Source organism: Diabrotica undecimpunctata, chromosome 2 (assembly GCF_040954645.1).
Source record: "Diabrotica undecimpunctata isolate CICGRU chromosome 2, icDiaUnde3, whole genome shotgun sequence".
In the NCBI taxonomy this organism is placed as follows: domain Eukaryota; kingdom Metazoa; phylum Arthropoda; class Insecta; order Coleoptera; family Chrysomelidae; genus Diabrotica; species Diabrotica undecimpunctata.
Genome location: NC_092804.1, coordinates 173,433,712 through 173,451,320, shown reverse-complemented (window position 1 = coordinate 173,451,320; position 17,609 = coordinate 173,433,712). Strand labels below are relative to the sequence as shown.

The 17,609-nt window shown below is 32.0% G+C and overlaps 1 protein-coding gene across 1 annotated transcript in view; it reads right to left on the bottom strand.

Moving 5' to 3' along the window:
- Nucleotides 1-17,609, bottom strand: part of LOC140435238 (apyrase) — a 120,185-nt gene that overhangs the window by 11,786 nt on the left and 90,790 nt on the right. Inside the window, exons 5-8 of the mRNA XM_072524040.1 lie at nucleotides 14,126-14,323; nucleotides 13,905-14,062; nucleotides 13,296-13,386; nucleotides 9,736-9,894 (exon numbers count right to left, since the gene is read on the bottom strand). Coding sequence (XP_072380141.1) covers nucleotides 9,736-9,894; nucleotides 13,296-13,386; nucleotides 13,905-14,062; nucleotides 14,126-14,323 — 606 coding nt within the window. The remainder of the gene's footprint in view (nucleotides 1-9,735; nucleotides 9,895-13,295; nucleotides 13,387-13,904; nucleotides 14,063-14,125; nucleotides 14,324-17,609) is intronic.

Genomic DNA, 17,609 nt, shown 5'->3' with positions numbered 1-17,609 from the left:
ATTTTGTGTTAGAGGCTGGTACTTCTTCAAAGAAACAACAAGAAATTGAAAACTTAAATAGCTTTGTGTGCCTTACCTGCACAAACTAAAAAAGAAAATTAGGAATTTTATAAATGACCAATGACTGTAATTCTACATGCCAATAACTATGTTTGTATGATCAATAAGTGTGTAATTCTGTAAGCTTTCAAATTTGTGTTAATTTTTGCTATACATTATTATTTCTGATCACTACCCGTTACTCTATTCCTCTTTTTTCGCATATATCTTAAGAACTGTTAGCTTTAAAATATTTTGTATGAACATAAAAGTTTTGTAATCAAATTTTACATAAGACAATGCTACCTTCAAATCTTAAGAATTATTATTATTATTAAAAAAATACCAAAAAAAAACATAAAAAAACAGTTAAAAAAAGGTTTGTTGTAAGTTTATTTTCTAGACTAAAATCAATTAAGATTATGCAAATTAAAACCTTTGAACAGATGAAACCTTTAGATACTTGAATTTTTTTTGAATATAGAAGAGCATTCAAGATTTTAAACCAATTTTAAAAAAATGAAATCTGTGAATCAGAAGAGCCTAAGAAATTAAAAAAAAAATTGCTTAAATTTTAGGCTTATAAACAATTTACAAAACTCCATCATTTGTTGATCGATTTTAATTTTCAAAACGGATATTAAAAGTCCGCCAAAAGACGCTTTAAAATAAATATAAAATAAGTTGATCAGTTTATTAATTCCTGAGTTATCATCGGTGAAAGTTGGCTGTAATTTATAATAAAAGTATAAGGTTCTAAGATCTGTTTTTTAAATAAAAACCTTTACTATACAAAGCACCAATTGAGTACTAATTCAAATAAGGTGCAAAACACTATAGAGTAAGATCCCAGAGCAATCAGACATAACTTATTTTCACACAGATGAAACCTTAGAGTCTCAGTAGCGTCTCGTGTGCTTTGAATACCTGCGTATTTATGAAACTTGCTGAGTGACACCTGGGCAGGTACCAGGTGAGAAAGGTAACTAAAAATAAGAGCTATCTTACTTAAATTTACATAACTGATTTTTATACATATTTTGTAGAATAATATTTTGAAAATACTGCAATAACTGTCAGACACTTGTCATGGACCAGAACTTTTGTCAGACGCTTTAAAGCTCTACTAAAATTAAATTAACTTTACTTACTTTTACATGTCTGATTTTTATATATGTTAATAATGGAACTATAATAAACTTATATTTAATCAGTCAGACAAATTAGAATGAACAAACATCCCTTAAACACAAAAATTAGTTAATCAGAAATATAAGTGCGAGAGTGCTGTGCTTGCATTTCAGAGTTAGTGAGACGTCTATAATATCTCGGTTCTCCTTCTTTAACTCACAATCTGTCACTCTACTGTGTATGTGCCCCTTGCGCCTAACCTATAATATCTATTATAGTTTAATTCGAATCTGTCAGAGCACATGTTTTTGTTGTTTATATCGTGTACTTTGTGAGTAATATTAAGTTATTTGCAATAGTGAAAATCATGGAAGAAAACCATAAATCCATAACCTAAAATTCAAAGACTTAGTTTTACCGGATGATATGTATAATAATGGTTATCATCGAGAATGTTACAAAAATTTTACTGCTTTGCCAAAGAAGTATTATTCCGCCATTTCAGAAAAATCAAAAAGTGCTATAAAAACAGATGCATCGAGTATTGTTGAAAATATATCAGCTACGTCGACATCAAGCTTACCAAGTAATTCTAATATTAATAATGATTTATGTACAGCATCAACCTCAAGTCAACAAAATAATTCTACAGTTCCTGATTTAGATGTAGTGTCAAATTCAAGTCCAGCTAGTACCTACTATACTTGAATCTATTATAATACCTGAGCCAAGTGTTGAGTCGAGTGTTGAATTAGAATCAGTTGAACCAGTGTCATGTAATTTGGAAGATCTTAGTATTGCAGTTGAATGTGATCTTGATTTCTCTTCTCATAATATTTTATTTAAAAGTGATATGAATACTGACACAAACCAGACATGTATTTATTGTGACCAAAAAACTAAAAGACATAAACTGAAGAGACTACCTTTGCATGCGTGTGATAGAAACGATTTCTTAAAAAAATTAAAAGATGACGAGGAAGCCTCAAAGCAATTAATTGAGAAAGTGCAAGCTGTAACGGATTCAACAATATATTATCACAAAAAATGTCAATTGAAATATTTATACAACATATCGACAAAGAAAAATACAACTAAAACGCCTTGGCATACTGTTCGTCAGCGTCATCAAGCTGTCTTTGATGAAGTTTGTAGTTTTATACAAAAAAATGTTGTTAGAAAAAGGACGATGTTATTTTCTTACTTATGTCCACAGACACTACATGGAATTATTTAACGACGAAGCAGAAAATTCTAAAGAAATTATGGGCAATTTCACTCCTCATAACTTAGAGACAAAAATAAATAAAATATTTATGAAGGAGATCAAGTTCCTAATGTGTCAAAATAAGAAGATACTTGCTCCAAAACACGTTTATGTTATTGATGAGGAGTTATTGGATGATTTAAAGGATCAGGACATTTTGAATAAAGCTGCTTTAATATTAAGGAAATCAGTGCTACAAGCTGAGAAAAAAAAGTTACCTATTAAAGTATCTGTACAGAATCTTGAAGACGGTGAAGTTTCAGTGCCGGAAAGCTTATCTCAATTTTATTTTACTCTGATTGCAGGAAGTAACAGCCAAAGAAAAAATAATAAGAAATGTATTCGATTAGTTCAATCTTTGAGCCAGGATGCTGTATATGCTGTCTTTAATGGTAAATGTAAGCCGTCAAAGCATATTAAGCTCGGAATGGCTTTAAAAAGCTTAACAAGTAGTCGTAATATAATAGACATAATTCACAGATATGGCCATTACTACAAGTTGGTTAAAATGTCAATTAAATGTAGTCCGTCCGTCAAAAAATTGACAGGAATTTTACGTGTTTAAAATCACGTCCCGCTTAAAAAATAATCCCGCAATAAAATAATCTTTATACAATCAATTTTTACTTTAAATTAACTATCAGTAGCATTCGAATTACAAAAACTAAGTTGTCAGCTCTTTGCTTGCAGCAAGCTTAACCCATGTAGATATTTAATATTTAATTAGTCACTAAATCTAAATTTTCAAAACAATACCTGCCGTCCTAACTAACTAAACTTAATTTGCACTTTTCAAATTAAATTTCTACTCATAGCAGCTACAAATAAGCTTTTTGCCTTAGGATTTTCGCTAAATATTTGTTCAGTAAATATCTTTAACTCCCCGATTGTTGAGTTTGTATAATAAATACAATTAATGTAGGAAGAAAATTAGACTTTTGTTAAAAAACTACAAAGCATATTATTCTAAATACAATTATAATTCCGTACTTATTATATTTTGGAAATTAAGCATAACAGAAAGATTTTATTTATGTTTTGGCTTTTGAGCTCGCAAAAGTTTTTTAAAATAGAGTTTTGATAAATTAAGCAAATTATTTTGGTTTTGTTACGCTGAAAACCAATTTACTAGGTTATTTGTTTTTATTTACAATTATGCCATGGACTGTTATAATCTATAAGAGGATTTTACAATAAGTTTTTTCAATATAGGGTAGAATGAGGTTAACTGGACAAAAATTATATTTACTTAGTGTATGGTTCAAAATAAGCCAATATTTATCCTGTGTTTCGTTGTTATTTGACTAACCATTTAATACGGTTTTTGAAGTTCAATAAATATCTATAGAAATAGGGGGATGATTTTCGTAATAATCTGCAATTTTGACCAGTAAACCTACTTAGTAGGTTAACTGGAACATGGAAGTGGGCTAACTGAATAGTACGATATACCAAAAAAAAATGGGTAAAGAAAATAGGACATTTTCTTAACAACTCTTTATTGAACTAATATAAAGTAAAGTCAAATTCATCAAAGTCTATGTTAAAAGAAATCATGTTAGCAAACCTGGCACTGCTACTTTTTATTGGCAGAGGCAGTTTGTAAATAATATTAATAGGAACAAAACCGAAGTCGCTTCTAAGAAATATCGCGTTTGGTTATGGCGTTTCATAAAACTAACATCATAGCCGTTTAACAAATTGTCATCAATGTGAACCACATAATGCCTACAGGTTGCATTAGTCTTGCCACAAACTTTTGCAATAGCATAGTCCCCTTTTGAAACTTTGGGTGGATTGGATTCTACATCGTCAAAATCTTTTGGTGTATCGAAACTTTCTTGGTAACTGACACTTTCGTTACTGGAAGATGTGCTTTCTCTGAATACACGTTTTTTTACAACTTGTCTCTTAGTTTGATTTATTTTTATTTTTTTATTGACCTTTTCTTCTCGAATCCTAGCTTCTTTTTCTAAATTTTCTTTGGCAGGTGTGTCCGTTGGTATTAAAGATTTGTGTTTTTCACGTCTAACGTTAGATTTGCGTTGCTTGGCTTTTGGGTGAGGGCGAATCTGTTCGGGAGTTATAATTGTTGACATTACGGTTTGACAAAGTGGCCTCTTTAATGTTAATCCCGACTGTGACTGTTGAGATTCAGTTTCTGCATCCACTATATGTTTTAAAAGACGAACATTTTTTTCAATAATTATTGGAGATATTTGAGTTTGTAATGTTTGAGAGTTTTCTTCTGATGTTCCTATTTGACTACTGTTTGACTAAGTCTGTTGTCCGTTCTCTGGATTTGGCCTATCTGTTACATATGATGACAAATAGTCATCATCAGAAAATATTTGATTATTAAACGGTTCTATGCCAGTAGCTCTAAATCCACTGTATACATTTTTTGTGTGAAAGCTTGAATGAAAGCTTCTCCTGCTAGATTTGCAACATTATAAATGGTGATAGTCTTTTCCGAATTATTCACCATCCACCTGTCACAAGCAGCACCATAAAATTTTTTTAATGAAGCAAACACAGCCACATATAGTGGCTGCAGCTTATGACTGCAGTGAGGAGGTAACGTTAAAAGGATTATTCCATTTTCCTTCGTAAAATCTAGTGCCGTTATGTTTAAATGACTTTCATGATTGTTGATAATCATTAGTTTTGGGTGTTCCTTTGACGGTCTTTTATGTTGAGCAAAATGTTGCAAAACAGGCAAAAAGAGTTCACTTCTCATCCACCCAGATGGTGTTGCTTTGCTTCCAGTAGGGGCTCCGTGTGCATGCACGCGTGGAAATTTAAAGTAGGGTGGCACATACCTTCCAGTGACACATAATTGCCACCAAGGTAACAAGGACTCCTCTTTCGACAGAAGTCATTTGCTCCACACTTCTTTTGCCTGTTGCGGCCAATACTTTTGGTGGTTTGTGCACCGTCGTTACACATATCTAATCTAGATTATAGACATCATTGGCATGTAAATTATATCTTTATATCTTTTTTTAAGCTCTCTCAGATTTTTGAAAAATGCTTGAAGATTTTTTTTATTAAAGCTGGTCGCCCTACTAAGGCTAGTTTGTTCAGGGGTTCTTAATGATAATCTGTATCTTCCCATAAAATTAAACATCCACTCCCTTCCTGCCATTCCATCCTGAATCCAACTCTCCTTTATAGTTTTGTTATTAGCTACAGCAAATTCATATGCCAACCTTCGACCTTGTTTGGCTGACAATCCATAATGAATGTTGCAAGCTTCTTGTAAATATTTTTTAAGAAGCAGTTCTGCGTCTTGAGAAAATACTATTAGGTGTTCATTACTTGGGTGAAAATTAACCGTCCCCAAATCATGGTCGCAGCACTTGTCTACATAACGTTTTAGTGTAATTCTCGAAAGACCAAACTGGATAGCTACGTTTCTTACTGAACGACTATTTCCTAAGACTTCTTTGCAAGCCTGTTTTAATGTTTCTGAACTGTAGGACCTATTGTTCGTCGTTCGTATTCTTTTCCTTGGCATTTTCTGAAACAAAAAAAATTATAAAGTAATAATAAATAGAAACCAGTAAAAATATTAAGACAAGGCGCTTAAATGATTTTTGCTGAGCCAATTTGTTTATTGTTGACTTGGAACCATTTACTTAGGAACCATAAATGATTTACAATTAAATGTATTATTGCAGGTGACCTATAAACCAATTCAAAAAGCAGTTTATCTGCGTACCGCCTTATAGTAGGTTAAATGGACATATGTTCATCTAACCTCACACGGTAAGTGTTCAATTAACCCCACTAGGTAATAAAAATTATAAATAATAATACTTCTAAAAACAACGCCAAATATATTAACTTCAAATAGTGGAAAAGATGGCTCATACTTACCTCAAAAACTGTGTACAAAATAACTGGCTAAATTATATTTTAATTTGCTTAAAAATAAGAATTTTCACAGAGCGAAAAATTTACTTGCATCCAATAAAAACCATGTTGACTTCACTGACAATTTCCTGTAGGTTATATAGAAATCTTTAGTGGCCACAAGTAGTGGCTGTTGGAGTTTGCTCTAAATATTTATTAGTATTTATTATCTAGATTAGACATCGTATAGAAATTATTTATTTTATTAAGTTTTTATTTATCGCATGACATTAGACTATAGTAGGGTTGTCCACCTTTAATTATTAAACACAAAAATAGTCTTAAAATATAATATAAATAATTCGTTTTTAATATCCTACCTACTGACTGAGAAACGAGTATAAAGACGAAGGTAGATGGCAGCTGACGAGACGAGACGAAACCAATCTGAATAGAGCTGCAGTACAGTTAAAACAGTTACTAAATAACCTCAAAAACGATGGTATATATTCTTGTCTAGTAATATTCACTTTGGAAACAAACCAGGCAATATAACGACCTCAATTCTCCAACCCTCTATGAGTAATCTACACCGAAGACGGCTCTTTTCCTTCTTCTTTTTTTATGTAGACATGACTCTGTCTGTTTTTCAGCAAATTAGTGCAGCGTACGTTGTAAATCATCTTCACTTTGAGAGAGTAGTATTATTTTTAGTTCCTTATCCTTTTTTAGTTCTTATATTTTCCTAACTACATCCATAATCAGGTTGAACAATAGAGAACTCAGGGAATCTCACTATCTTATCCCATTGTCAACTTCAATAGGGTCTGTTAGTTCTTCTTTCACTTTTACTATTATTGTGTTGTTTAGTAAATATTTTTGATCGTTTTGATTATTCCTAGACGTATCTTTCTTGCGTACAATAAGTGGATAACGTCCTTAACTTTGACCCGGTTAAGTGCCTTCTTTAGGTCTACGAAACATATATATGCAGGTTTGTTGTCTTCTAATGATTACTCTTGCATTTGCCTCATTAGAAATATAGCGTCGGTGCATGATCTTTTCGACCTAAAACCTTGTTGTTTCTTTGCTACTGTTACAATTTCATTCAGTTTATTTGTTAGTACTTTGGTTCTTAATTTTAGTGTTTAATAAATGAATTCCTCTGTAATTTTCCGGGTCAGATTTGTCTCGCTTTTTGAAGGGAGGTATTAGAAGGCTTGATCTCCATTCTTGGAAATAAGAGACATCAATATGAATAGAGCGGGAGCAATATTGAATAAGAGTCACCAGTGTCTAGCCTATGCTCATGATGTTGTACTTTTGGTTAGGAGTAGAAAAGAATTAGAAAAAATAGCTAAGAGTCTTTTGGAGGCGACAGGAAATATTGGATTACAGATAAATATAAATAAAACAAAATACATGTAGCGGAAGAATAAGCAAAAGAAAAGCAGAAAACTAAATATAGAAATTGCATTAAGGAGAGAAATTCTGGAAATTAAAGAGGTGGAGGATTACATGTATCTGGGAGTTATTGTGACAAATAAATGCGACGAAGAAAAGGAAATAAATCTACAAGTAGCAAATACCAAAAGAAAATAGGTGTGTAGACAGTTTGCAAAGAATAATAAAATCAAAAGAGGTATCGAGAAATACAAAAATAAGGCTGTATAAAACTATTTTAAGACCTAATCTAACGTATGGATCCGAGACATAGGTGTTAATAAAGAAACTACAAGAGAAAATTGAAATATGGAAATGAAGAACATTAAGAAGAATTTTTAAAGGAAAATTGACAGGAATAGAATGGGAGCAAAGAACAACTGCTGAAATTTATGAAATGTTCGGCGAAGGGAGAATCAGCGATTTTGTCAAAGCTAGAAGATTGCAGCGGCTAGATCATCTTGTTAGAATGGAGGACAGTAGAGAGGTAATGAACATAACATGGAAAACACTGGAAGATATAAGGGAGATAGGCAGACCGAGGAGAAGATGGAGGGAAGCAGTTGCGGAAGATCTACAAGAAAAGAAGATGGAAAATTGGAGGAAAGAAGCTGGAGAGAGAAGTAGATGGAAGAGAATTACTAAGCAATGTGTCTGAAACGGCCTGCTACAAGCTTTTATATATGATCTCCATTCTTAAGGAATTCTGTTGTGTTCTATTATTTTTGGATTAGTTTTAATAGTTGTTTGGTCAGATCTGGTCCTCCGAACTGAAGATGGCATATGGGCAAAAAGCAATAAAGAAAAATACCAAATTTTCGCTGAACATCTTAAAACGGTTTTCCAGCATTTTCCTTCAGAAAAACGTGTTAATATAGATAATAAAATCCAAATTTATCTAGAATCTTCCTATCAACTTAAAACTCTTTTAAAAAAGTCAATAATATCATTTACATTAAATTAAACTCCAAAAAGTCCTTAGGTCCTAAAAGTCCTAATCAAATTACTTTTTAACCCGAAAAATTGTTGGAGAAAATAGTTATACAGATCTGTTAGCATACTCCTTATTATGTCTGAAATATTGGAAAACTTGCTGTGATACAGAGTTGAGCCAATTTCAATTGACAAACAAATAATACCCCATCAGCAGTTTCGCTTTAGGCCACAGTATGCTACCATTGAAAAAATTCACCGAGTTTAACAAAAAATATGCCAATTACTGGAAAAGAGCAAATATTACTTGAGAATCTTTTTAGACTCTCCCAGTCAATTGACAAAGATTGGCATAATCGGCTTTTATATAAGATCAAAAAATTCTTTCCTAACAATTACTTTCAAATCCTACGGTTCTATCTACAAGACTATACTATACTTAGACTATACTTAATTATAGCTGGAGTCCGTCAAGGTACTCTCCTCGAACCAGTGGTGTACGTGATATTCACTGCGGACGTACCCACATCACTAGAAGTCACAACAGCAACTTATGCAGATGACACAGCAGTAATCGCTTCTCATGAAGACCCAGCCGAAGCATCACACAGATTACTGGTCAACCTAAATGCAATACAAACTTGTATTGCATTTAGGTTGAAAAGGAAAATCCTTTATAGTCTAAAAATGGGGCATTTGCCTAGGTAATGTTGACAAACAGCAAGAAAAACTTTCCTCCGATAGCATTAAATGGTCAACCTTTGACACAGAAAGACGACAGGAAATAAATAAAGAATTGTAAGAATAAAAGCAAGAAACATATATAAGATCATAAATAAACAAATAAAAAAAAACAGTAAACAGGCTTGTCATTTTCCGTTTAACATGACTAATGGCATAATGTTTTCATTAAATTAATATTCAACATAGTTTAAAGTAGTGGTCCAAAAGGCCTGTTTGGATCTGTAACTAGCAAAAGTATCGTAAAACTATGTTTTGTAAGTTGTACATAGTTGGTAACTCTGATTTAATGACAGTTATTGAAAAATAAAACATTATATTACCTGATACTTGAAGCAGAGTTGTGCTGGCTGATGTTCGCCCTGAATGATACTCTAGTGTACAATGTTCAAATGTTTCTTTTAAATCTCTTCCAAAAAGTTGACCGAAGTCGATGGTGTTCCCAAATGGTTGAGATGTTTTTATGTCGGCATAAGTTATATCTAAAATAAATATAGATAATTATTTTTAAAGTGGTTTATTAAAAGTTAGTAATGGATCATTAATACAGTAATGTATTACATTACATATTTACAAACGGTGGTTTAGAAATATTTTTGGATATTGTTTAGATTGTGTCTGCAAATGCAAGTGCAGTACTGCATTGATTGATGATCAGTGTAGTAGTGTCTGGGTCTCGAGAGACTAAGACCTCGGAAGCCCTGAAGAAGACATCAGAGAGGATGTCGAAAGCTCGGCGAAATGAGAATCAACGCGGTTCAACCCGGAAGACTGTTGAGTTTAATATTAATTTTTGTAATATAGTATTAATTTTAGTTCTAGGTTTAATATATATATATATATATATATATATATATATATATATATATATATATATATATATACAATGATGAGTGTCTTACCACCCGGCAAAATAGCGGAAAGGATAGAAGACAGATTAAGTTGTGAGATAGTATGAGATAAAGCTAGTTCTTGACGTGGCTATTTCACTTCAGTCATAATTATACGGATGACCTCCAAAATATTTTATTTTAATAATTTCTGATGTTAGAATAAATGATTGAATAAATTAAGATATATTATAGTAAAAAACATTAATTATTAGCGATTTTAAATTATTAATTTTTAAGTTTATCTAATAATAAAAATAACTTAACTGAAATATTTGATTAAACTAAAGGTAGGTATGTTCTATCATAAAACAATTGTGTGTGGAATTGGCGTAATAGTTAGAGACGTGGTCTAGTGACAAGAAGAGGTTCAATTCACACCAAGGATAAAATTTTTGTTTTAGTCAATCAAAAAATAATAGAAAATATGATACATATTAGGTAAAAAGTTTTCGAAAAACTCATTATTTACAATTTATTCTTATTCCAATGTTAAAAAATAGAAATACAAAATAATTCAATTTCAGTTTTACAGTCTTCAGTTGTTATTGCAAAATAATCCGGGTAAGACTGTTTAATGCCAAATCCATCACTAAATTCTCAGTGTTAATATCAATTCCTCTGTACAGGTAATGATTTTCAAAACAATTAACAACATTGGAATGAATGCGCGCGAACAGCTGCCTGCTTTACAGCTAACCAAATCATCAAGCCGTCAAAAATAATAACATACCTAGAAGTGTTTTTGCACGGTAAACAGAAACTTTTTATTGAAAAAACAATTCGTGAAAATAGTTTTAACGGTCGAGGAAAAAGTGCAAATTGTTGTCTGGCATGTGAATGGATTATCAGACAACATGATTAGACAACAATTTGTAAATATGTTTCCAAATAGGCCGGCTCCAGCAGGATCAACAATTCAGTCTATTATACGTAATTTTTGTACTTATGGATCCGTGTTCACTGCAAGAGGAGTTCGTAGACGAAGGGAGGTAAATCCAGATTTGGAACTAAGGGACACTTTGATTTGTGCAAGTATTAAGCAAAATCCTACCCAATCAACATCTCGTCTCGGAGAACAATATGGAATTTCAATATTTAGACTAGGTAAAATTTTGAAAAGACATGGATACCGTCCCTATAAACTTCGTAAATCCAACGAACAATTCCCTGGGGATCAATATAGACGTTTAGAATTTTGTCAAACTGCAATGGAAATGTCACATTAAGATGAACATTTTTTAGAGAACGTTTTGTTCACCGATGAATGTACGTTTTCATTGCAGGGCCGTCACAATTCAATGAATGCTCGGTATTAGTCTCGAGGAAATCCTCGTCAGATTTATGTCGCTCGTACCCAGCGTCCTCGAAAAGTAAATGTTTGGGGAGGCATAATAGGGAATCATATCATTGGTACATTTTTTATAGACGGTATGTTGACTGGCCGGAAATACTTGGAACTTGTGCAAAATCAAATTGTCCCAGCCCTTCGTAATTTACCAATACCTTTCGATTCCATATGGTTTTAACACGATGGTTGTCCCGCACATAATTCTCGCATCTTGCAGTGAATATCTCAGTGCGACTTTTCCTAATCGATTGATTAGTGGCCACGGGGATATTTTTTGGCCTGCAAGATCACCTGATCTTGCACCTTGTGATTTCTTTATGTGGGGATATATCAAGTCCAAGCTATATGGAATTAAAGACGATAGGCCTAATTCTCTCCAAGAATTAAGAGAAAAGATCTCTGATTCAATGAGAGGTATTAGTCCAGAAACATTAACTAATGTTAGACGAAACTTTTATAATAGATTGGGTTATTGTTCTGCTGCTAACGGAGGCTTATTCGAACATTTATTGTAAATACATTTCATTAGAATAATTTTTTTTTATTTTTATAGAATTTCTACCTATTTAAATATTTTTGGAAGGACATTTATTTAGAACGTTCTTTTATGTTTGAAGAATTATTACTTTATTTTCGAAAGTACGGCATTGTTTTTTCAATAAGATTTTCATGTTTTACTATAAACACTTCTAATAAAAACTGAAATAAATGTCTAGTGATTTAAAGCAAAACGATATAATATCTGCATAATTTCATATTTTTAAAAAAGTAAAACCTTTATGTGGGATTTGAACCCTGAGCGCCTGCATGAGAACATCGTGACTTGAACTCTGATCCATCAAACTTTTATATTTCTTTAGTGACAGTTTGGGTTATTGTTCTGCTGCTAATGAAGGCTTATTTGAACATATTGTAAATACGTTTATTTACAATATTTTTTTTATTTTTGTAGAATTTTTACTTATTTAAACATTCTTTAAACGTTCTTTTAATTTTGAAGAATTTTTACTTTATTTTCGAAAGTACTACGATACTTTATTTTCAATAAGATATTTGTGTTTAACTTTAAACACTTCTAATACTAGTAACGACTGACATAAGTGTTTAGCGATTCAATGCAAAACGATCTCTACATAATTTCAAATTATTAAAAAAAAAAAAGAAAACCACATGTGGGATTTGAACTCTAATCGTCTGCGACGTCTGTGTCGAATTCTTACCACTAATCCACGAAGGATAGTGATTATTCCGTGACAAGAGTGTATGAAATTCCTCACATCATAGTAGAAATTATTCTTGGTTAATAATTTAAAACTTTAGATTAAATAATTACTATTAATTAAATTATTTTATTCACATTTTTGCTTAATACTGAAATACGTCACACATACGTTACACATAATAATTATGACCGAGGTGATTTAGCTCGAAGCTAACGTCTAAAGGTGTGAGACTATCGATTTATAATGTTAATTATAGGTTTCTACCGATTATTTCCCACCTCTACTACTTTCATCTCTTTTTATTTCACAACGTATTATATTTTCTCTCTTTTGCGTTATTTTGCCGGTTCTTAAGGCACTCATCACTGTATATACATATATGAAAAATTTGTAAATATTTAAATATTTAAAATACTTACTTCCTCTTCTAATACTAGTCCTAAGAGCTCCAGCATTGACAAGGCCAATAGAAGCTTCTGTCCATGATCCTTCTGGAGGAGATTTGGTATACTAGAGCAAGAAACCAATAAGTTAACTTACTAGATTTGTAGCCATTCAGAAATATTTATTTTTGTTTTTTGTTCTTTTATTTTTTTTATTTATATGCGATTCTGCATATCTTAAAAATCTATACAGTTCCTAATAAGCACTTAAAGTATTGCGTTTTGAAATTTCAAACTTAAAAACATTTTAGTTTTTTTAGAATAAAATAAACATCCCAATTGTTTATTTACTCAAACTAATAACGAAATTTTCAAATAAGACCGGCGTGAGAATAATTCGCTAAGTGGAACACTTTTAGCTTGTGGACGAATTTTTGCGATTGAAAATGCGATGATGTGTGAGAACTGAAATGATTACCAGTCGAACTTCTAAATATGCCATTAGTCTGTTCCATTCCATTCTGTTCTATGCCATTCTTTTGCTAGTACTAAGGGCTTTATACTGTTCTTATTTATATAAATACTGTACATTAACATGTCAACTTGTTGTCAACTAGAAAGTGATTGTATAAACAAGCAACTTACAGCGTAAACACTTGCATCGGCAATAAAGTTTCCCAAAGTACATTCGTGGGTATAACATCCTTCAAAAGATAAATCAACCAGAGTTGCTCCTAAAACTTTATCTCCTTGCTTGTCTACTTCTTCTTTCCAAGGCTGTAGATCCTTGTTGATTTGAGCATCTACAATATGTTACAAAATTAAATGTATGTAATGAAGTACAAAATATTTTTTTATTAAGTTACCTTGAGGTAATTCATGAGCTAAGAATATGGGGGCTCCAGTGTAGTCTGCAATTTCTCCATTATTGTCTAAATATACAGTTATATTACCTACATATTTGCAATAAGCTGACGCTTGTGTCACTAACACATTGTGCCCTTGGTTACTTTTGACTATAGTTGGATATGGTCCACCAACTGGGTCTGGTCCAGGAGGATTATCTATAAAAGATAAAACAGTTTTATAAGAGATAAAATATTTTGAAATATGTATTAGTCAATTCGTCCGAATTTATAGACTTTAGTCGTCAAATTTTTAATGAAACATAAATCGTATGATAATATAAATAGGTTGATTTAATATTGCTTTTGGATTTAATTGTGAGAACGGTAATGTTTACTTGCTTTACTTGGTCCCTGTTAACCTGTCTCGAGTTATGGAGTTGGTATGTAAAGACTGAAGAACACAACTAAAATTCTACTTTATAATTTTTATTGATCGGAATATGTATTATGTATGTAAAAAGCGATAGCTCACTTTAATGTTGTTATACTTAAATTTACGATATTTAAGAATTCGGTGTTAACCGAGTTGTGCATTGAACGTTCCATACTAAAATGGGGTTAGACAAGCGCTGAAATTTGTAAGATTAATGGTAATGGGTAAATTGACAGTCCATAACGTGTTAAAGCGTAACGGAATTGGTATCGACATGGAACATTGGCAAATTTCTGGAAGACCACGCAAATATGAGATCGTAATTTAATGGCCATGTCGGTTTACACGACAACAGGTAATTACTGTTGCCTATAGAAACCGTTCTTCAGGCGTTTACACGTAGGGGTAGTAAATAAGGGAGATTCACAGAGATGTCAGCTATCTCTAATGAGAAAATTTGGAAAAGAACTCGATTTTTCTTAAAATTTTCTGGTTGACAATTTTAAAAATTATTTTTCATACAGGCTAAACTTGTGTCAAATGGCCGAAAGTTATTTACGGATAATATACTAATAATCCTATCGTCAGAGACAAAAATACCACTAAACTTCTAAAAATCATACGAACAAGCTGAATTTTGCTGAGAATGTTAATTTTGGGATCCAAAATAAGATGCAAGAAAGTTTACTACTTTTACCTCGACGTGCAGATTTACTAAAAATATTGAACAAAAAATTTTGAACAAAAATGTTTATTAGCACTTTTGCAACCAGAGATATTACAACTTTTATAAATTTAAAGTTATGAATTCAGTTTTTTAAATAGTAACATTGGGAGGTACAAATCTTTAGCGTATCATCAATGGCTCATTTTTCGAAGAATCGTTTTAAATTGTCAAAACTTGAACTTTTAATCTTTACTTTTTAAATATCCTAATTTTTATAAGCTCTGGTTAATTATAAAGCCCTGATTAATTAAAAAAAACTTACTGCGGTTCTAAATGTCGTAGGATATTGTATTTGTGTAAAAATGCCAATATGTCGAATAAAAAAAGATTAACCTTCTACATGCTGATGTCTTTGGGTTAATAAGATTAAAATCTTAATACTTTTGAACACAGTAAAACTATTTTAAAATATTTAATTTGAAAATATAGGCCTTTCTCTTCAATTTGGTGGTTCACTATTGATAGACCCAAAGTTAACGCATTATACCCTAGATAAAACCTTTTTGGGATACACAATTTCAATTATACTATAACAGAACTATTAAGTAAAACTTCTTACAATTTTTATAGCTGTAGGGCAGTAGTCGCCAACCTCTTCAATGTGTTGAGCTACTTTGTTAATTTTGGAATAAACAGCAAGCTACCCACACGGAAGCCACGTAACGCAACGTAAATGAAATAATCCACAGTTAATCTATCATTATATGTATTTATTCTACTGTTTAACTGGTAATACATAATACATAGGTACTAATAATAAACTAATAACAAAATAACTAATATTACTAGTACGTACTTGTTCATAGCTACATTCCTACCTATCAAACGAAGGTGTTTGAAAAATAAACACAAACTTTTATCCAGCCACAACGGCATGTCACGTATGATTTAAAAATAGTTAATAATAACAACAAAAAAGTAACGCACTATCATAAACATAAACATTGAAAAATAAAAAAGTACGTTCAATGAGAAGGCTGACATTCAGACTCATCGATAATTTTTTTAATGTTTGCAGTATAATTTGATGCAGCCATTCGAATACAATTATCCAAATATTGATCTGTAAGTCGATTGCGATATTTGTTCTTAATAAACTTCATATTGGAAAAAGAAGATTCACACAAATATGTTGAACTGAATAATGCTTTCACTTTCAAGGCAACACGGCATAGAACTGAATATTTGTCTTTACTTACAATATGCCAGATACATTCAGTACTTGAGACTAACGATTTTAAGGCTAAATCATTTTAAAACTCAATAACTTCCATTTCTGTTGCAGCGATGTCTTCGACAAAGTTCTGCATAACACAAGCTGCAAACTGCTGGATATCAATTTCCATAAAGGGTGAAACAACAAACTGCGCTACTAAAGCCATTTCATTGAAATCCTTAAAACGATTTTTGAATTTACTCTTCAGGGTAGAAATTATTTCTACATGATATTTGTTGTCATAGGTTTCTAATGGATTTTGAGATATTTTTTCTGAAAGAATAGGAAAATGCTTGGAATCGCTGTTAATTAGCTTTTGTTCCCAAAACTCCAGCTTTTTGATAAATGCTTTTATATCAGAAATCATTTCCGCTAGTTCTTTGTCTCTCCCCTGAAGCTGCAAATTAAGTTCGTTTAATTTCTCTGTAATGTCCACGAGAAAACCAAAATCTCTAAGCCAGATTGAATTTTCTAGTTCCGGAGTCGGTTCATCGCGTTGTTTGAAAAATTGAACTATGCCAGATAGGACATCATTAAAACGTTTCAGCACCCGTTCTCTACTTAACCATCGGACTTCAGAGTGAAGGAGTAGGTCCCCATATTGACAGTCAAGTTCATCGGCCAAGGTTCTGAATAATCTTCTTTGTAACGCTTGAGCTCTTTACCACCAGTTTCATAACGTTGTTTAGTTTCAAGAAATTTCCACATAATGCTTGCTAATGGATAATGCAGTGGTAACAGAGAAATTGTTTCATCTTTACGACATAACGCCACCAGACCCTTATCACAACCCACCATAGCTGGAGCGCCATCGGTTGTCAAGCCTACCATTTTCGATATTGGAATTTTCTCGGAAGAAATAATATTTTTTAAATGAGAAAACAACTTCTGTCCAGTAGTGTGTCCTTTCAGTGAAATGAACTTCAAAAGATCTTCTTTAATCGTAAAATCACTAAAAACCATCCTGACGAACACGGCCATCTGGGCTGTGTCAACGACATCTGTTGATTTATCCAGTTGAAGTGAAAAATAAACACAGTTATCTAAGTCAGTTTTTAACTGTAAAAAAATATCATTGCTCATTACTTCTACACGTCTCATCACTGTATTAGCAGAAAGTTGCATA